We start from the raw sequence: 22981 nt of genomic DNA, 5'->3' as shown, positions 1-22981 counted from the left end.
TATATGTGTGTGTGTGTGTGTGTACACACATATATACATATACATATACATATACATATACATATACATATACACACATATATATATATATGCATGTATATACATGCATATGTGTATAGATATATGTACATGTATATGTATATATATGTGTATGTATGTATGTATATGTATAAGCATATATGTATATGTAAATATATGTGTATATATATAATGTACATGTATATACATACATACACATGCACTCAATGTATGTATATATGCATGTATGCATATATGTCCCTGCTCCTTGCTTACATATGTAAGCATACATGCATAAATGTACGAAATCTGGTTGAGTTGTAAAGATTCAGGTATGGATCAGCTTAAAATCCAATCCTGACCCAACAAATGTTTTATGTTTAAATTTAGAGCCCAAACACAACCCAACAATTGCCAGGTCCCGAACTTAGGTTTTGAGGTCAGCTTGGATCAAATTATTGAGTTATGGCCACTGTTGATCCCTGCTTACAATATCTAGTGCATTAGAGGATATATTACTAGAATTACCTTCAATGTTCTATTCATCTAAAGAGAGAAATGAGGAAGGAAGAAGTAAAGGGATCTGATGTAACCTGGCCAACATATAATTTCAAGTATATCATCTGTTTATATACCAGGTGTAGTTCACAGGCTAAACAATCAAAGAATATTGTAGGTGCCAACTGGACCAGTTGATGAAGTCACTAGGAATTGGCATCAGCAGCCTGACTATGAGTCCTTCCTGCACTACTTACAAAATTTATTACCTCAATATAATGGACGATCGCAGAAACTGCTTAGACGTATAGATGTAGTCAAGAACTTATCCCACTAAATTGCCATAGGAATGCCATAGCCAGCTTTTGATTACAAAAGTATGATCCATTTATGCACAACATATCTCACAACCCAGAACACCAAATGCACCTGTCTAACAACCAATCAATATCTTTTTCCAAGAAAAATGGTGATCTTTGCAATAGGTCAGTTACTCTCACGCAAGATATTCAATTATATTATCAAGCAACATATTTCAACAGGATTTTTAGTTATGACTTTAAGAAATGATAATTGAATATTCAAAAGTGTTTCTATTGACATGTCCCCAAAATTGCTTCTGAAATTGAAAAGGTTTCCAAAAATGATGATCTGTTTCAATACATTACAATGTTTACCACTCTAAGATGGTTAACTAGGTTGATGAACTTGAACTATTGAGTTAGCCAACTGATTTCACAAGATTAAGCAAATTGTTTGACCCAGATTGCCATATAAATTCGAAGAAAGCTCATTCTGATGGGCTATGTCCAATATCAGAAAGTCTACTCCCAAGTAGGCTGCAAGCAGGTAAACGTGTCAGGGCCTGGCACCCCCAAAATCCAATCCATATTTGAATTGGCTCAAGAACTTGAACGTAAGCCTAATCCATGTCCATTCAGGTCAGATTGGGTTGGATTTGAGATTTATTTATTGATCCATCAGGATTTTCAACTCCAAACAGATCAAGAATAATCCAAGCTAAACCACAAAAAACATGCACAAATTGGACAATGCAAGAAATACAATTTAACAATATGAAGACATTGTCAACAACTGTGCTAAATGAAATTTGACATATAAATTATCATCATGAACACAAATTGATGATTAACTACATCAAAGTTAATTCTAAAATCAAATTAATTTCTTAAATTCAAGGAGGATTGTGAAATTGGTCTGGGGTCAGCTTGGGTTAGCTCAGATCCAGATCGACGTACTTAATGATCTGTATGCTACCCATATATCAAACAAGCCATAATCCAAGCTTACTTCAAATACATAGGTTTGGATTGGATAGTATTAATTTTAGGCTGGTTCCGAATCAGAAGCAGATCAATAGAATCTGCTTACAGTGACCTGTTCTATAAAGCTTGTTTTCATTATGTCATGCCAAACAACAAACAACTACACTTCTTTTCCCACACATCACTTCCTGAACCTTACCTTTTTCATAAAATTCAGATGTTAAGAAAAATCTTTCACAAAACTGCCAATCAGAACAGCTTTGAGGATGATAGTGGTATTTTGATGATTAACACAACCATTAAGGGAATATCTAATTAAATACTACAGGTTAATTTGATACATCATTACTGAGTTCGACACTCTCGATACATTAAAAGAATGAGATCAAGATGTATTTCAATGATTAATAATGAGATAGAATTTGTGATAAAAAAGAGATAGTGAATTCTAAATTCTAATTCGGCAAAGTTTCAAGTGAAACGTACTCTTAAGAGGACAATAGTAATTTTCCTGGTTAAGAGTATGTAGCAATATCATGGCATACATTCAAAATTGCTTGAAGTATATTTCATTGATTATACGGATAAATCTAACCTTAAGTTGCAACAAAGTGTGGAATGAGTCGACCCCAAGGTTGATGGAGTCGACCCCGGCACATCATGGAACCATCAGGCACACTTCTGCAAAAATGGCACGAATGAACAGTAGTTGAGTCGACCCCAAGCTTGCTTGAGTCGACCCCATCTTCAAGCCTCAAGAAAATAAGTCTCTGTAATCTCTGAGAGGGTCGACCCCAATGTAACTTGAGTCGACCCCACCTTGAGTCGACCCCAACTGAACATGAGTCGACCCCAAGGTTGTGTCATTCAAAACTGGGTCTCTGAAATCCCTGAGAGGGTCGACCCCAATGGAACTTGAGTCGACCCCACTGTACCTTGAGTCGACCCAAAAAGAGTTGAGTCGACCCCAGTGAAAAACGGCTGAAATATAAGGTTCTGTGTTTCCTGAGAGGGCCGACCCTAATGTAGCATGAGTCGACCCCAGTGAAAGTTGGGTCGACCCCAGTGAAAGTTGGATCGACCCTAAGTCTGATGAACAGTGGTTTGAGTCGACCCCAGGAAAGTTTGGATCGACCCCAGCACGGGCAGAACTATAACGGCTAGTTCTGCAGAAGTACTTTTTGTCCTTCCAACAGTAAGTAACGGCTAGTTTTTGAAATCTAACCAATGGGGGGTGTCCAATGGATGAGGGAAACTATTTAAAGTGACACTATTCATCAGAGAATGTATCCTTTTGCAAAATATCAGAGCTTACACAAGAAAGACAAGTGCCCTAATCTTCTTCATCCAAGTGCTTCACTCAAGAGTCAAAAGGAAATGAAAAAGCAGATTCTAAGCAACATTAAGAGATCCATCAACCCTTGAAGAGTGAAGCAATCTTGATAAAGAAGAGAGAAGTCTCATCAAGCGATAACTATATTCTAAACTCTTCTTTGTAGCTTATAATTGTTATATTTGCTCATCTAAGAGTTTCAACTTTTTTCTTCTTTTTAATCACCTTGTAAAGGTTTGTTGGTGAGCCCGTAAAACCAACGGTGTAGGTTTATTGATGAACCCGTAAAACCAATTGTGAAGGTTCGTTGGTGAGCCCGTAAAACCAACGTAGGTTTTTGGTGATCCCGGAAAACCAAAGTGTAAAGGTTTTTGGATTGTGAGCCCGGAAAACAATCCAACTGTAATCCACGAGATTATAGTGAATTCCCAACGGGTCGCTTGGAGAGTGGACGTAGGTGCTTAAGAGAGCACCGAACCACTATACTTCTTGTGTGTTTGCATTGTATATTGTCTTAACTTCACTACTCATCAATTGACTCAATTAAGATAGTAAAAATTTAGAGAAACCAATTCACCCCTCCTCTTGGCTTGTCACCTTGGACAACAAGTAGTATCAAAGCAAGGTGCTCACATAGTATTTGTTGATCTCACAATCAAGAGACAAAGATCATGACAACCCAAGTAGGATGTTCTATGAGCGAGGGGCAATCCACAAATAGACCTCCTCTGTTTAATGGCACTAATTACACATACTGGAAAGCTAGGATGAGGATATTCATTCAAACTCTAGGCTATGAATTGTGGTATATTATAATTAGAGGATCACACACACCCACAATTAGTATAGAGAGCACTATCATTCCAAAATCAGAAATGGATTGGAATGAGAGTGATAGAAGACTAACACAACTAAATGCAAAAGCAATTAATGTACTTACTGTTCATTAGATGTAAGTGAATTCAATAGAATATCGACATGCATCTCCGCGAAAGAAATTTGGGATAAACTGGAGGTCACACATGAAGGAACTAATCAAGTCAAGGAGTCAAAAATAAATATATTAGTTCATAAGTATGAGTTGTTTAAATGGAGTCCACTGAGTCTATAACTGAAATGTTTACTCGATTCACGGAAATCATAAATGGGCTAAAGAGTTTAGGAAAGTCTTATACTAACTCTGATTTAGTGCGAAAAATTCTCAGATCTCTACCAAGAGTTTGGGAGGCCAAAGTAACAGCAATTCAAGAAGCAAAGGACCTCAATACACTGCAATTGGAAGAACTTCTAGGATCACTCATGACCTATGAGTTGACCATGAGGCAAAATTCAGAAGATGAGGTCAAGAAAAGAAAGACCATTGCTTTGAAGTCTACTACTCCAAAACAGAAAACTGAATCAGAAGAATCTGATGATGAGGAGGAATATGATGAAGAAGGAATGGCTATGCTTGAAAGAAAATTCAGAAAGTTCATGAGAGGAAAGAAGAAATTTTATAAAAGGAAGCCCTTCCTCAAAGGTAGCTCAAGCAAAGAAAAGGGTAAGGACAAAGAAAAGAAAAAGGAAACACCAATTTGCTATGAGTGTAACAAGCCCGGGCATTCCAAGATAGATTGTCCGGAATTGAAGTGGATGGCAAGAAAACTTAAGAAGAAGAACTTCATGGCTGAATGGAGTGAAAGTGAGGAGTCAAGTTCGGAAGAGGAAGATCAACAAGAGACGGCCCAAATCTGTCATATGGCCAATGACGATGAGGTAGATTCTGAACTTGAATGTGATTTTACTGTTGAAGAATTACATGATGCATTTTTAGAACTCATAGAAAAACACAAGAAATTAATCAATAAAAATAAAGTTTTACAAAATTAAAATCAATCTCTTATCCAAGAAAAGCAAAAACTATCTAATGACTATTAAACATTAAGTAGGAGATTTACAAATGAAACCAAAAGTCAAATTGCTGAAAATGTCAAGTTAAAAGAAGATGCTGAAAAATACAAATCCTTAGTGGACAAGTTTACACTTAGCTCAACCAAATTAAATATGATTCTTGATAGTCAAAAAGCTGTATACGATAAAGCTGGATTGGGATATAAAACAAATAGAAAACAAAAATATTTAAAGAACATATTTGTGAAAGCCAAAAATGAAAATATAACTTATCATTGCTGCAATAAATTAGGATATAAAGCATATAAGTATAACTATATAAAGTCTAGCTACAACAAATTGAGTAATAATTATAAGCTAAAATCTAAGAAAATTTGGGTTTCAAAAGGAACATCAAGTACTAACCCTTAAAGGACCCAACATAGTTTGGGTACCTAAAGTATATTCTTGATCTTGATTGCAGGAGTGTCTTGCAGCAAATAAGGTGGATAAATGATGGTATCTAGATAGCGACTGTTCAAGACACATGACAGGTGACATAGAACAATTTGTCACCTTGGAATCTAAGAAGGGTGGAGTGGTAACCTATGGAGACAATGGAAAAGGACTTATCATTGGAAAGGGTAAAATTTACATTACTCCATCCACCTTTATAGAAAATGTTTTATTAGTTAATGGTCTGAAACATAACCTACTTAGCATAAGTCAATTTTGTGATAAAGGTCTTAAAGTCACATTTGAAGCTTCAGTATGCATAATCACAAATCCTAAAGATAATAGCATTGTACTTATAGGACAAAGGCTGAGAAATATTTACATAGTAGATCTTCATGAGTTAGGCAAGAAAAATGGATTATGTTTAATTACTAATGAAGAAAGAAAAAATGAAACAAGTTGGCTTTGGCATCGTAGACTAGGACATGCTAGTATGGACTTAATATCAAAACTAGTCAAGAAGGATTTGATAAAGGATGTGCCAAAATTGATCTTTGAAAATGACAAAATCTGTGGACCATGCTCATTAGGAAAGCAAACAAAAACATCCTTCAAATCAAAGAATATAGTATCAACCACTAGGCCTTTTGAACTCATACACCTGGATCTATTTGGATCCACTAGAACCGCAAGTCTAGGAGGGAAGAAGTATGGACTGGTTATAGTAGATGATTTTTTAAGATATACATGGGTTTCATTTCTTGCACATAAGAATGAAGCATTTTCAGCATTCTTGAAATACTATAAAAACATCATAACTGAAAAGTAGCTCACCTTAATAGCAATTCGAAGTGATTATGGAACTGAATTCGAAAATCAACACTTTGAAGAATTTTGTAATGAAAATGGTATCTCACATCAATTTTCAGCATCTAAAACGCCTCAACAAAATGGGGTTGTTGAAAGAAAAAATAGGACCTCGGCAGAAATGGCACGCACAATGTTGTGCGAGTCAAATCTTCCAAAGTACTTTTGGGCTGAAGCTATAAGTACTGCTTGCCATATTCTAAATCGGATTTTAATACGACCTATAACCAAGAAAACTCCTTATGAACTTTGGAAGAATAAGAAACCAACTGCTAAATATCTTAAAGTATTTGAATGTAGATGTTTCATTTTAAATAATGGCAAGGAGGATCTAAGTAAATTTGATGCCAAGTCAGATGAAGGTATCTTCTTAGGATACTCTACATCTAGCAGGGCATACAGAGTATTCAACAAAAGAACTCTTGTAGTTGAAGAGTCAGTTAATATCATATTTGATGAGTCTGATAGTGAGCCTCCTAGGAGAGAAAATATTATTGATGATGATGCAGGAATTATTGACTTTGAAAAATTGAATCTTGATGACGTGCCAAATCAAGAAAAGAAAAATGAACGCGTGCCACCACAATCTCAAGACTTGCTAAAGGAATGAAGGTATGCACATGGACACCCTAAAGACTTAATCATTGGTGATCCATCTCAAGAGGTAAGAACTCGATCCTCTTTTAGAAATTTAAACGATTATCTTGCTTTTGTTTCACAATTAGAACCTAAGACTTATGAAGAAGCTGAAAAAGACACAAATTGGATAAATGCTATGCAGAAAGAATTAAATCAATTCAAAAGAAGTAATGTATGGACATTAACTGAGAGACCAAAGCATAACTCAGTAATTGGAACAAAATGGATCTTTAGAAATAAATTAGATGAAAATGAGGTAGTTATAAGAAATAAAGCTAGACTTGTAGCTAAAGGATACAATCAAGAAGAAGGGATAGATTTTGAGAAAACATTTGCTCCCGTAGCCAGATTAGAAGCTATTAGATTACTTCTAGCCTTTGCATGCTTCATGGATTTCACATTGTATCAAATGGATGTAAAAAGCGCCTTCTTAAACGATTCTATTGAGGAAGAAGTATATGTAGAGCAACCTCCTGGTTTTGAGAATCATGAATTGCCAAATCATGTGTTTAGATTACATAAGGCATTATATGGATTGAAACAAGCACCTAGGGCTTGGTATGATCGACTAAGCAAATTTCTACTGAACAATGATTTCAGTAGAGAAAATGTAGATAAAACACTTTTTCTCAAAAGAAAAGACAAAAATCTGCTAGTAGTTCAAATATACGTAGATGACATAATTTTTGGTGCCACTAATGATAATCTATGCAAAGAGTTTGCTAAATTAATGCAAGGAGAATTCAAGATGAGCATGATGGGAGAACTAAATTTCTTTCTCGGATTACAAATCAAGCAAACTAAGGAAGGTATCTTCATTCATCAAACTGAGTACACAAAGGAAATATTAAAGAGGTTTGGGAATGAAAATCACAAGGGAATAGGCACCCCAATGAATCCCACTAGTAAGCTAGACAAAGATGAAAAAGAAAAAAGTATAGATATAAAGCTTTATAGAGGCTTAATTGGATCTTTGCTTTATCTTACTGCTAGTAGGCCAGACATAGTGTTTAGTGTGGGAATATGTGCCAGATACCAATCAGATCCTAAGGAGTCACATCTAAGTGCTATCAAAAGAATCCTTAGATATTTGAGAGCAACCACAAACATAGGTTTATGGTACTCTAGAGACTCCTATCTAGATTTACTTGCATACTCTGACGCAGATTTTGCTGGTTGCAAATTAGATAAAAAGAGCACTAGTGGAACATGTCAATTTTTAGGAAATAACTTAGTATCATGGTTTAGCAAAAAGCAGAATTCGGTAGCACTGTCAACGGCTGAGGCCGAATATATAGCTGCCGGAAGTTGTTGTGCTCAAGTACTATGGCTCGAGCAACAACTAGAGGACTATGGAATTAAACTAGACAACATTCCTATAAAGTGTGATAACACTAGTGCCATTAACCTTACTAAAAATCCGGTTCAGCACTCTAAAGCCAAACACATTGAAATAAGATATCATTTCATTAGAGATCATGTGCAAAATGGGAACATATGTATTGAGCATGTATGTACTGAGAAACAATTAGCTGACATATTCACAAAACCTTTAAGTAAAGATAGATTTTGCATGCTTAGGAGGGAATTAGGCATATGTGATCCTTTTGATTGAGGAGATATAAAAAGGAGCAAGTTGTCTCATGATACTCTCCTTCCATTTCGAAAAACCCATGAAACATTAGTCAAACTAGTCATCTATAGATTCCTTACTCATGTATCAGTGTCCCATGAAGAATTTGTAAGGATTGGAGGCAAGGAAGAATTTTTAAAAGGAAAGGAAGAGAAAGAAAATTTTCTGAACTGGGGCCGACCCGAGCCAGAATGGGGTCGACCCCACGTTGAGTCGACCCAAGAAAAATCTGGGGTCGACCCAACGGCGGGACCCTGTTTTTAAAGAGGGAACCGTGAGCTATTTTAGGGCACTGTTTCATCTTGTCCTCTTCCTAAAACCCCATTTTCCACTTTCCAATCTCTTCCAATCATCTCCAAATAGTGCTAGATTGCTTCCCCAAGCCGTTAGATCAAGATCTTGGAAGGAACGGGACCCAAGCGAGCCGTTGCTAAGCGATCCGGGAGAGTCTCACGGCCAACCATTGTTGATAGGCATGCTAGGGACTCGTCTACAGTACCTCCACAAGGTGAAACACGTGCAGAGCCTCCTCCACCTCTCTCCCCTTCAGTTCAACTTGTTAAATATGCGGGGAGATCGGTAACCACAGGGAGAAGGATCCACTCCGAATTTTTGGATCAAGAAGAGTTTCGGTTGGAGGATTGGATCCGAAGGCAGGGATGGGAGTATCTTTGCTTCCTAGATTTGATGACCTACCCGGGCTTGGTTCGTGAGTTCTATGCCTTTCTAAAAGTTGGAATGGAAGGGCTTGTATATGAGGTCCGAGGTGTAAGGGTTAAGGTTTCAGAAAAAAGTCTGAGTGAGTTGCTTCATCTCCCCTGCGAAGGAGCTACATCGAAAAGACCAGAAAGTAAGTTGAGAGCTCTACAGCTGATTTTTGAGAGAGAGAATTTTGATTATTCAGAAATTTAGTATCTAGCTCTCTATCAGCTGAGATGAGGTTGTTGCACAACTTCATAGGTCGGATATTGTTTCCGAAGAGCGGGAGATTCGATCACATATCTGAGCGAGACATGGTCATTATGGAGCATGTCATTCAGGGCATTCCCCTGAATCTTCCAGCTATGATGATCAGGCAGATGCGAGAGGCCATATGCAAATCGAGTCTCTTTGCCCTACGGTATGATACTTATCCTGATATTCTGACAACATGACATATCAGTAGAGGGAGAGATCTCCAGGCATCTACTATTCACTGACACTTACACTGCACAGTCCCTAATTCGCATGGGTTATGAGAAGGTGAACGGGCAGTGGGTGCGTGCAGGAGCAGGGATACATGCACCAGAGGGTGATGCACCAGAGGGTGATGCGCCAGAGATTGGAGACCCCATCCCTGAGGCTGAGGTACCTGCGGATCATCCTACAGCACCTTCAGAGGCTGGACCTTCATCGTCATCTGTACCCACGGGGTGCACAGAGAATTTTTGGAGTAGGATGACTGAGCTTGTGTCAGCTCAGGCGAGGACCATCTCTGACGGGTTGATGAGCAGGATGGACATCTTGACTGCTGAGATTAGCGATCTCAGAGAGTAGGTAGGAGCATTACGGAGAAAGAGAGAGGCTCATGGTCCATCTGTGCCCCGAGCAGCTGAGTCAGAGATTTCGGCACAGAGTCATCCAGCTCAGCGAGGTCCACGCCAGACTCAGTCCCATCAGGCTCGACCTCCCCTCGCCACTTATGCTAGGAGGATGAGGACTAGATCACAGCCATTAAATACCCCCTAGGCTGATGTTAGCATTATGATTAGTGCCTATGATTTATCTAGTTCTCATATGTATTTTGTGTTGTTCATGTACTTTGCACTTTGATTGAAGAACATTGTATTTTTGGCGTTAATGTACTACAATGTTCCATTTTGATCAGTAAAACTTGACTATTTATTATTTACTGCGTCTACTTATCTATTGCAATGCACCTATTTGATGATAACAAAAAGGGGGAGAAGCAAGGAAAGAAAGAAGTTGCAATAAGTTGACAAACAAGGTTGAAAATTATAATAGGAGATAATATACACTTAAGGGGGAGCGATATGTAACAATGAAAATGTTAAAGTCTAAACTCTCAATCAAATTTCAGAATTTGGCACATACCTCTCATACCTCAATACATAATCTGAAACTCTTACTTTATCTCAAATTTTTGAAGTTTCATCTTTAACCAAATATAAAAGAAAGGGGGAGAAAATCAAAAGTTCAAATTGGCAATATTTGGATGAAAAAGGAGGAGACTTCACTCTCAAATTTGAAAAGTTGAAATTCAGCAACTTGAGCTCTTCTAAAACTGATTTTAAGTTAAGTATCAATCTGCTCATACTCAATATTTTGTAATCATCAAAAAGGGAGAGATTGAGGATGATAGTGGTATTTTGATGATTAACACAACTATTAAGAAAATATCTAATTAAATACTACAGGTTAATCTGATACATCATTACTAAGTTCGACACTCTCGGTACATTAAAAGAATGAGATCAAGATGTATTTCAATGATTAATAATGAGATAGAATTTGCGATAAAAAAGAGATAGTGAATTCTAAATTCTAATTCGGCAAAGTTTCAAGTGAAACGTACTCTTAAGAGGACAATAGTAATTTTCATTGTTAAGAGTATGTAGCAATATCATGGCATACATTCAAAATTGCTTGAAGTATATTTCATTGATTATACGGATAAATCTAACCTTAAGTTGCAGCAAAGTGTGGAATGAGTCGACCCCAAGGTTGATGGAGTCGACCCCGGCACATCATGGAACCATCAGGCACACTTCAGCAAAAATGGCACGAATGAACAGTAGTTGAGTCGACCCCAAGCTTGCTTGAGTCGACCCCATCTTCAAGCCTCAAGAAAACAAGTCTCTGGAATCTCTGAGAGGGTCGACCCCGATGTAACTTGAGTCGACCCCACCTTGAGTCGACCCCAACTGAACATGAGTCGACCCCAAGGTTGTGTCATTCAAAACTGGATCTCTGGAATCCCTGAGAGGGTCGACCCCAATGGAACTTGAGTCGACCCCACTGTACCTTGAGTCGACCCAAAAAGAGTTGAGTCGACCCCAGTGAAAAACGGCTGAAATATAAGGTTTTGTGTTTCCTGAGAGGGCCGACCCCAATGTAGCATGAGTCGACCCCAGTGAAAGTTGGGTCGACCCCAGTGAAAGTTGAGTCGACCCCAAGTCTGATGAACAGTGGTTTGAGTCGACCCCATGAAAGTTTGGATCGACCCCAGCACGGAAAACATAACAGCTAGTTCTGCAGAAGTACTTTTTGTCCTTCCAACAGTAAGTAACGGCTAGTTTTTGAAATCTAACCAATAGGGGGTGTCCAATGGATGAGGAAAACTATTTAAAGTGACACTATTCATTAGAGAATGTATCCTTTTGCAAAATATCAAAGCTTACACAAGAAAGACAAGTGCCCTAATCTTCTTTATCCAAGTGCTTCACTCAAGAGTCAAAAGAAAGTGGAAAAGCAGATTCTAAGCAACATTAAGAGATTCATCAACCCTTGAAGAGTGAAGCAATCTTGATAAAGAAGAGAGAAGTCTCATCAAGCGATAACTATATTCTAAACTCTTCTTTGTAGCTTATAATTGTTATATTTGCTCATCTAGGAGTTTCAACTTTCTTCTTTTTAATCACCTTGTAAAGGTTTGTTGGTGAGCCCGTAAAACCAATGGTGTAGGTTGATTGGTGAATCCGTAAAACCAATTATGAAGGTTCGTTGGTGAGCCCGTAAAACCAACGTAGGTTTTTGGTGATCCCGGAAAATCAAAGTGTAAAGATTTTTGGATTGTGAATCCGGAAAACAATCCAACTGTAATCCGCGAGATTATAGTGAATTTCCAAGAGGTCGCTTGGGGAGTAGACGTAGGTGCTTAGGAGAGCACCGAACCACTATACTTCTTGTGTGTTTGCATTGTGTATTGTCTTAACTTCACTCACTCATCAATTGACTCAATTAAGATAGTAAAAATTTAAAGAAACCAATTCACCCCCCCTTTTGGCTTGTCACCTTGGGCAACAAGCTTCCTAGGCCCACCCAGCTTTAATTAGAAGATAAAACTGAACCAAGTGATGCATCAAACAGCTGGAATAAATCCCATAAAAAACAGGAAAAAAAATCAAGATCCATAAACAACCTGTATACGTCCAGGTTAATGTTAGATATCCTAAAAGTTGAAGTGATTAACATAGTACACAAGCTGTGGTATAGGATACCAGTTTAGGGCATTATGAAACATGTTATTCTCCATATTCTAAGAGAGAGAAAAAAGATCCAGCAGCAAGGCCTTGGATGTGGATTTTGAAAGAGTAGATGCCCTACAAGCCAATCGCAATATGTATTGCAAAGGATTTTCTTTTGATTTTCCAAATCATGTACATGACATTTAAATATGAATAAAGGCATTGTGTTTTATCATATGCTGTTGATTATATTTGTGATGAACCCCTTAGATTAGGGCAATGGTTTTGAGGCTATGATGAGATCATACTAGTGAGACCTAAAATCCTAAAACCCCAATATTAAATATTTCCAGTCATTGGTACATTGAGTCGAGGATCAATATTTACCGGCAAGACTGGCACATCTTATGTATGCTCGATGCAGAGGGTGATTGATCTCACAATCACTTGTGTGGAGACACTAATACAAAGATATGGGTGCTCATTAGAAGAATGAGTTCACTGAATTGACCTACAAAGAGAAATCTTATGAAGTCTTACTTACATGTCAAAAGATGATTCTCTTAGTGGGAGTTGTGCAACTGATCCTTTGACCTGAGATCACCATGATATCTTGTGCACATAAATCCATATTTTGGTTTACACTCATTCATGACAGTAAGTTGTGTACGAGGTCTTCTGGATATGGTAGATTGTGTGCGAAGGTTATGAGTAAGTCAACAAGGAATTAATCACTTATAGTAAGAGAAGATCGCATCCTATTTATTCTAATCATATGATAATTCAGGGAGCCTTTGATCAAAGCAGAATGAAAATTAGAAAGAGTTTCTAATGTTTCATTATTCGAATTATCATTAGAAAATTGAGAAATATATGAATATGAAATTGAGTTTGACATATATTCATACTCATATACATATTCGGAATGCAGTTTAATTGAAGGATTGAATTGCACGGTAACTTACCACTGAAGGGTGTTTTTGGTATTTCCACCAAATTCTATATTTTCCGAGTAGACATGACACGTTGCTAGACGTCAATCTTGTCTTATAGGTTTGATCGAATTAAAGAGTTTAATTCGATCACCAATTAGAAAGAATTCTAATTGTTAAGTTCGGGTTCGTGCAGTTTGGACTTAAATCGATTAGAAGAGTTCTAATCAAGTTGGGTTAACTCGCACTCACACATATTGCTGGCTAAGTATGGAACCCAATGGGTCACACACAAGGAAACTTATCAAGGATCTAATTGGATTAAATCATGTTTGCAAGATAGACATCCTAGCAGGTGTTGCAAACCCTTAGCTCCTGATTCGAATTGGATTCAAATCTGATTCGAATTGAATTCCAATCTGATTCTTAATTGATCTAATTTGATTAGATCATGTTCTAATATGGGTTAGCCAAGAGTTGGCACCTAATTGGCTTGGTTTGAGTCTAATTGGATTAGATTTGATAAATCATTCAATCTAAACCGTTAGATCTTGATCTACCGTTGGATGAAGACATAATGGAGAGTTGGTTTAACCCAATTGGATTGGGTTAGAGGATGGCTATCATAATTGACCATTGGTTCTAAATTCCACCATTGGATGAAGACATAATGGATCAAGTGAATGGCGCCTTGCATTGGAGCCCTTGGATCATCATCATGAAAGATCAAGAGGTGAGGCATGATGGACATGTGATTGGCATGTGATGTTGACTTGGTCAAAATATGGCCACATGAAAGGACATATCATTTCATACACCTCCTCACTTGATCTGCGCCTCCTCTTATTTGATATGGCCCTTTAGATGATGCCCTTTCATGAGAGGATGTGTGGATGGGATGCATCCCTTGGAGATGCATCCCCACGCCTATTATAAATAGGTTAGCGCTCCATGGGTTTCATCATCCCAATCCACCGTATTTCTCTCTTCCTTTCTTTCTTACATTGGTTCCCTTCTTTCTTACATTGCTACTAGTGTGTCCTAAGCCAAGACAAGATGCTCTTCTTTAGGACAAGAGGATTGGAAGCAAATTTAGAAAGAAGAAGAAAATTAGAAAGGAAGGAAAGCAAGCCATTAGAGTTCTTTAGAAGAATTCTGCATTAAGGATCAAAGTCTTTGGAGCTAAAGTCTTGAATCAAGTTTTCATGTGGATCACCATTGGAGGGCGGACACTTGGACGCCTCGTGGAGATCATTCATATTGAATTAGCGTTAGAGGTATTATTCTATTCCTACATTTATATTTATTTATTATTTGATTGTTACCATTAAGCTGATCTAGGCTTAAAAGGGTTTCATGTTAAGGGATTTTATTAAGAAATTTTTAAAATTCCTAGCTGCAGCTGCCCATTATGACATGATAAAACCTTTCAGATTTATGAAAATATACACACTTTTCTTAGTGTATTCCAAGGACAATTGCAATCAAGGTACACCGTTTCGGTACCAGGCTCTATACTGGTGCCAAACTATCACTATATCGGTACAGTACGGTATGGGGCCGGTTCGGCATACCGAATGTCGATATGCCTCCTATACCATGTATCGATATCGAACCGATATGGTATGCTACGTCCCATACTATCCGGTTCGGTACAGTACGATAAACTTTAATTGAGTCCATAAAAAAACTAGAACTAGATTTGATAAAACAAATAAAGCTAGTCCATAGATGTAAAGTCAAATAGATGGACTTATTCCAACAAGATTTAATTGAAAATATACCCTAGTTATCAAGAAAGGCCGAACAGGACCGAACTATCTAATTCGGCCTGTACCAAGCCGACCCGGTGGAAAACTGGGTCGGTTCCGACCCCGAACCAGCCGAAACCGATTTCAAGCCGATCGAAATCGGTCGATTCAGTTCAAACTCGGTGCAAACCAGACCCCTCTTCTTTTCTTTATTTGCTGATTAAAAGATGTTGGGAAGGCCTTCTCGAGCCTTCCCAACATAGTTTCTAAACTCTCCGGCTTTCTCCCTCCTCTTATGGCGAAAATCACATCGATTCAGTACGATTGAAGAAAGATCCAAGCCTAAATAAGGTATGCTTTCTCTCTCCTATCTCATTCTCTCAATTTTTTAGGGAGGCTTAAAAAATAGCTAGAAATTTGCAAAATAAAGAAAGATCATGCCAAAATTTTTGATCTGAACTTGATTTTATTATATGTTGTAGATCTATAGATAATCTATAAGATGACATAAAAATTTTAATTTTTGAATTATATATAATTTTTAAAAATTAATAATATATTTAGGAGCATGCAAGCTATCAACAAAATTTAGTGTCTATTTATTCAAGTTTTGATGTGATCATACGTATGGTGGTCTAGGCCTAAATTTAGAAAAATTGAGAAATAAGTAGTCTTTGATGCATGCCCACAGGCCTAAAAAAATATACGTAGCATCTATTGTTGGATTCTACATGGATCTGAGCTGAAATTAATTTTTTTAAATATTAATATTTAAAAATTATTTTTAAATTTAAAAAATATGAAAACTGGAGAAAAGAACAGCCACTCTTATCATGAGTCTCGCTAAGTCCGCAGTCCTTTGAGAGACATAAAGACCTACCAACAAGGTCTCCTTTGTCTCCTACGTCTTTCCCCTTTGGTCTATCAGCTTTGTCTAGGAGCCTCTTTCTCTTATGAAAAAAAAAGCGATGAAAGACGTGCTACGAAATTCGACAATTTCGTTTGAGAAATAAGTAGCCTTTGATGCATGCCCATAGGCCTAGAAAAATATACGTAGTATCTATTGTTGGATTCTACATGGATCTGAGCTGAAATTAATTTTTAAAAATATTAATATTTAAAAATTATTTTTAAATTTAAAAATAATTAATAATATAAATAATACCAAAAATTATAAAAAATTAGTAGTACGTATTACATAATTCAAAAGTAATTTTTGAAGTAGACAGGCTCCTCGAGGTCATTCATAAGGCCATGATGCAGCTGCAGATGACCTCGCATGTGGAGTAGGATCTATAGACGTATCAGATTCCGAGTCGTATAGTTGATCCTATTATCCACAACCACAAGCAGCTTATGACCCATACGGATACGGATATGGATATAGTGCGTCTGAGGCATCTTTCAATGGCTACTACTCTACGCAATCCGAAGTATCTTATGGATCGAATTTTGCTGCCGGTTTATTCGAATGGACTTTTCACAGCCAGTTTATCAGCCAGAAGACATCTTTCAAAACTAGAGCTTCAGCGAGAGATTCGAGAGTGCTTATAATCCGAAGCGCGTTCCTTATGGGATAAACATACAAAACTATAACACCGCTTGGTTAAAAGGATGGGTAATGTGCCTCCTGACTATGCTCATGATCTGGATATCTACGAAAGGCATCGCCACTCGACAAGATTTTAGATATCGGTATATATGTTGTACTTTAAATATATATAATTGATTGTATTATTTTATATTTTTTACCTTACTACTTGATTTGAAGATTTCATATTGCTTCTTGTAGAATGCAACATCCCACTAATATTTTATGATTTGTATCATTTTAGAATAATAAGATGCAATATTAGATTAAATCGAGATCATAACATCAAAAAAACATCAAATTAGACTTAAAATTATTGAAAAAATTCAAAAAGATTGATTTCCAATTAAATCAACTTAAAAAACTCCATAAAATTGGATGTGTCGGTACGGAACCAGCACGCCCAAGTAAACCGTGTTTCCAGTACTGTACCGATCCGTCCGCCGATCGATACGAGTCTCGGTACCGGTTCGGCGGACCTTGCTAGTCATGATCATAAATGTTTTACGAAAAATATATTGATAGAATTGCATGAGCAAATTTTGTTTTTTATTTACAAAATATCTATTTGGTTAAGGGCAAGGAAAATAAAAGGTATGAGATTTTCAAAGACAGGAGAATTCATAAATTCTACTGGACGAACAAAAGATTCTTCATTTAGAAACACTAATCATGTGAAGAATTAGTGCCAAATAGGTCGCCAAAGTTAATACCTCAGCAAGATAGAAGTATCCACATCACAAAGGCAGTAAACATGACAAATTTGCTGTTTGAAATCCTGATTTGAGGTAGATAGGAAGAAACTTGTTTGTCTTGAAGTATCCACCTACTTAACTGAAACAAATAAGCAGTATATCAGTAAAAATAATAATCTTAAAAATGACAAACTAACTAAAGCTATAGCAAATTGTGATTTCATATGAATCAGCAAGAAGGAATTGGAGTGCCCATAGATCAGGAGAGTTTGACCATTGAAAACATGTCATTAGAGTTTAAATTTTAGAGTCATTTATCTAAGTGAAACCATAAAGCTGAACAGCCCAGGTACGTAATTTCAAGGAATTCATGACAAGTTTTACTATTTCAAGGCAACAGAAAAGATAAAGAAAATGAAATAATACAAATACACATGTAACAAATTCATGTAAGGGAGAGCCCATATTAGGATGGCATATATGTCTAACTAGTATCAGACACGTGCAATGCATGTTACTTTGAAGGGAAAAGAAATACAGTGAAAATATTGGGCATTGTGAGATTAGTGAAAATGTTAAGCATTGTGAGATGTTTGGAACTGTTCACTTGTTGTGAAGAATTGTGTGGCAGTTGGTAATTATCACAAAAAGGGAGTCAAAAAGGAAAGGAAGCCCACCTCTGGTGATGTAGGACAGTCTATTATGGTGGTCAACAGGGACAAGAAAAGCAAGGCTGAAACTCGTAGGTTGCAGGAATTTTAGGTTAAATCCTGAGTTTACAATAAAACTAAACAAGAAAGGTAATATTTTTGTAGAAAATAGGCAAAGGATGGCCATTATATAACCAAGGGTTTAGGATTCCAGAGTTTAAATTGAGATTTTAAGGATTTATACAATTAAATAACTGAAGTCAAGAGCCAGCTGGAATTTCTCTGGAAAAAGTATGTATACATGAAAGATATAGGAAAGTAAATGTTTTTTTATCAAAGAAGATTAGAAGAAAGAAATGTTTTTGATCAAAGAAGATTAGAAGAAAGACAAGTAGCAACTAGAATTAAAAAAATTAATGAAGAAAAATAAAGAAAAGAAAGAGGAAGGATAATACCAAATGTGGTCTGGAGACTAGGAATAACACCAAAGGTTGCAGGCCTCACACTTCATCTACAGCATCACACCCCATCTACGGCATTACACCTCAATAGAAAAGACTCATCTTTTTTTTCCTCATAAAACCAGATTACAACCCATCTCTATTTAAAGAGAAAGAAATCCTAACAAAACTTCCAAACTCCTTAAAATACCCATCATAAAGGGCCAGCTACTGTTCACAGTTACTGTATCACGAATAGTGCTGTGAAGGGTGATTGTTAGGGTAATTGGGCCCATCAAGACATTAAATAAGATCTCTAAGATCTTTTAATATTAGCACTCTATTCCAAAATAACCAACTAATACTAAAGATAACCAGAAATAAAATAAAAATACAGAAACTAATAATAATAATAATAAAATCTAATAAAAGTCCCTAAAGTGCAGCATTTGATGCATCATGGCATGATCTTGGTTCTCCATTGGTTTTGCTGCACAAGAACTTGCCTCGAGTTCTTTTAAGTCAATGTTGGGACTGATCTAGTTGATTCCTCGTTGCAATGATAATTGGTGATCGATGATTACAATCATATCTGAAATTTGTTAAGTTTTGGACTTATGCATCTTCTGATCTTTTTGAAGTTAGAAGCAACAAAGCATACATCTTACTGCTGAAAATTTTCTATTCATCAAACCTTCATGATCATTTTCAATAGCATTATCTTTAAATAATTCTTTAGATTCTACAAACTCAGTATAAGCAATCTTATTATATTTATAACTTTCACAAATCCGCTCTTGAGTGGAAATTCTCATAGATTTTCAATGGGTCAGGTGACATGTCAACCAAGGCCGTTAGATGTTCCCAGACAATTTCAGAATATTGATGATTTCTTTCTATAGTGGTCTTGATTGCAACAAATTCAATGTGAGTTTCTTTGAATTGTGGGATCATCTCCTCTTTTTGCTCTTCTTTCACTTCTTTAACCATAATGCTCTCTTGTTTTCCACAGCCTAACTTTCACATTGAGAAAATTTATTTGATGAAATTGATACTGTCTCCTCCTTCATGTCTTCTTCAAGGGCTTCATGAAGTCCTCAAGCTTTTGGTGCTTTAATGCTTTGCATATGATGTATAGCTGCAAATCTCCTGGCTAGAAATTCTCCTGATTCAGTCCATTTTACAATTCCACACTATGGTAATCAAAGGCTTGTAGGTAGTGCGAAACTGCATCCAATTTGTTCTACATGAAGTGTCAAGGACCACCATCACCTTAATACCATGACCATTGTTGATGAGGGTACATGGTGGGTAACCTAAGCAATGATACCAATACCATAATGATGTAAGACAATCTATGATAGGCATCAATAGGGTCCAGGAAAGCAAGGTTAAACCTTATGGGTTGCCAGAATTTTAGGTTCAAACCTGAGTTTTCAATAAAACTAAACTAGAAGGGTAATTTTTTTGAAAAAGTAGGTAATAGATGGTTATAATCTAACATAGGGTTTAGAATTCTAGGCTTTAAATTGAGATTTTAAGGGTTCATACAATTAAATAATGGAAATCAAAAGCTTGCTGGAATTTTTCTGAAAAATTTTGATATCTATACCACATGAAAGATCTAGGGAAAATAAAAGTATATGTTTTATCAAAGAAGATTTGAAGAAGGCATGTAGTGACTAGAAAAAAAAAGAAAAAAAATTAAGAAAAAAAAGAAGAAAGAGGGGGAATAACACCGGACTCACTTAAGAACCTAGGAATCGCACCTAGGGTTGAAAGCCTCATACTTGTTCTACCACATAACACCATAGGAGAAAAGAAAACTCTCAACTTTCGTTCATCTTTTTCTGCAAAACAAACCTGATTACAAACGCAACTCTCTATTTAAAGAGACAAACATTAATAAAACTTTCAAACTCCCTAAATTACCCTTGATAAAAGGCCAGTTACTGTAGCATGAATGATGCCCATGAACAGTAATTGTTATAGTAATTGGGCTCATCAAGACATCAAATAAGATCTAAGATCTTTTTAATCACAAATTCTCAACCCTCATTTCCAAAATAACCCAATAATACTAAACATAATCAGGAAAAAACTAAAAGTACAGAAAACAAATAACAAAAATTAAATCTAATAAAAACCTCGAAGCTGCAACACTTGATATATCAAGGCACAATCTTGGTTCTCCATCATCTAGGAGTTCCCAGTATAATAGTAGATATTGCAAGTGATAATCATTTGCTCTCGAAAACAATAAGATAAATTTTAGAAAGCATTATCAACTTCAGTACTCTAAAACTCAAAAAAAATATTTTACCAAAAAAAAGTACTGCTGAAAGATAAGTCAATGCAAATACTTGACCTTAAAAACTCTCCAAGTGGTGCAAAGCCATCTGAACAAGGACCCCTCAAGATGCACTCACATTTCTTTTCCCATGACAGGATTTGGAGCAACATTACATGGACAAACAAATATTTGTGGCACATCTTGCTTGAATGTATGAAGATACACTAAATGAGAGCTAATCAAATCCATATGGACCAGACAAATATTCTAGTCAACCAACAAAAAAACCATCCAGCATCCTTTATTTCTCCTCTGTTAGTAAGATTTGACCTCAGATATCTGAAGCATAAAGAAACAAAAAGCAATAGATAATAGTACTAGATTCAAAAGATACCTGAAGCTACATTTCTGCAAGTAGATGTTCCATCATCTACCAAGGCCTTGGGCTGGGATTTGTCTCCTGTATCTGAGATTCCTGCATGTTAATGCACATTAACACATCAAGAAAGAGCAGAAATAACAATTGGTATTAAAATCATTCATCTCTAAAGGTATAAGGATGTTGAAGCATCTTGCAAATATTCATTCAGACTTGGCAGCACATTTTTTACTTCCCATGATAACCTTCAATTTTTAAGACATGTTGGTTTTAGATGTTATTAGGTTATCTTAGTATAACATGCTGGCAGTGTTAGATGTATGCCCTAGAAGCCAATTTGGCTGACACATTGTTGATTCTAGGGACATAATTTTGTACTTGACTATTTATTATTGAATAAATAAAAGGCATCTTTTTTATTCATATTGTTTATGTGTCTATGAATCGTCCAAGAAATTAATAAGATGATGATACATATTCTCAAGAGTTGAGAATTTGAGCCATGTATCATTGGTGATTAATTTCTAAATGCTCCTGATCAAAGGATCATCACGAGGACGGTGATCGATCCGATCAGTGCACAGATCACTCTCCTTCTGGATGGACGAGACTTGAGTCCACAGTGTAGGGACACTGAAGTGATAGTGCAGGTGCTTGTTAGAGAACAAGGGTACTGAGCGTGACCAATACAAGAAGTCACTTGGATGTCTATCCACTCGTCAGTGACTTGCTTGATGTTGCAGTAGTGTGACTGGTCCTTTGACCTGCGGCGCTTCGGCTACTCACAGTGAGGTTATTGTAGTTTGACTGCACACATACATGGTCTCTAGCCATATGGGTCCATGCAGTGTAGATTGGCTGCAGTAAGTTCACTGTAGGAGTAGGGTATGCACCTATATGGAATCTATCGACCTTGATAGATAAGGAGAGATCCTATGTGATTTATAAGACTGAGTTCGTAAGACCTCGGCCGGGGCAGTATGCACAGTGGAGAAAGAGTTTTTCACTATCGAACTCGAGTCGAATAAATCTTGACATATGACAGACGATGAGGTTTGACGAGTTGTCCATGACCTCCGTCCTGTAGGGATCCACGATAGTAGGACTGTATGACATGTTAACTGCACCTAGAGGTTCATCATTCCATTCTGCTGGGTAGCCACTACATGCTGCTAGGTGTCACTGGTGGATGGTGGGACTCATAGGGATTATCTTGATGATCGATAAACCCTAATGAGTTGAGTTGGAATCGTTCCAACCCATTGAAAGGAGTTTTCAATGATATAGTGATAGAGATCACAATATATCTCACTACCAGTCAAAATAGAACCTATGGGGTCACACACACTAGAAGTATTGACCGATCCGATGGTTGAAATCGTGATTAGGAATCACAAGAAATCAATTTGATTGATAAGAAGTTGAAGAAGGAAAAAGGAATTAATTAATTGGACTTGAAACAAG

The 22981-nt window shown here is 36.7% G+C and overlaps 1 protein-coding gene across 3 annotated transcripts in view; it reads right to left on the bottom strand.

Moving 5' to 3' along the window:
- LOC103698259 (protein FAR1-RELATED SEQUENCE 6-like) overlaps positions 1-22981 on the bottom strand; it is a 43782-nt gene that overhangs the window by 5654 nt on the left and 15147 nt on the right. The window contains exons 4-6 of one of the 3 annotated variants that reach the window (XR_005507173.1): positions 21533-21613; positions 20594-20695; positions 17774-17894 (exon numbers count right to left, since the gene is read on the bottom strand). Coding sequence is in view for 1 of the 3 variants with exons in the window: in XM_039116613.1 (XP_038972541.1) it covers positions 21569-21613 (45 nt within the window). In the remaining 2 variants the exon portion in view is untranslated. The remainder of the gene's footprint in view (positions 1-17773; positions 17895-20593; positions 20696-21532; positions 21614-22981) is intronic. The other 2 variants (XR_005507172.1, XM_039116613.1) reach the window with 2 other exon arrangements.

This window comes from Phoenix dactylifera, unplaced genomic scaffold (genome assembly GCF_009389715.1).
Source record: "Phoenix dactylifera cultivar Barhee BC4 unplaced genomic scaffold, palm_55x_up_171113_PBpolish2nd_filt_p 000113F, whole genome shotgun sequence".
NCBI lineage: Eukaryota > Viridiplantae > Streptophyta > Magnoliopsida > Arecales > Arecaceae > Phoenix > Phoenix dactylifera.
Note: the sequence above shows the minus strand (reverse complement) of the source record. Positions and strands in the feature narration are given on the sequence as shown.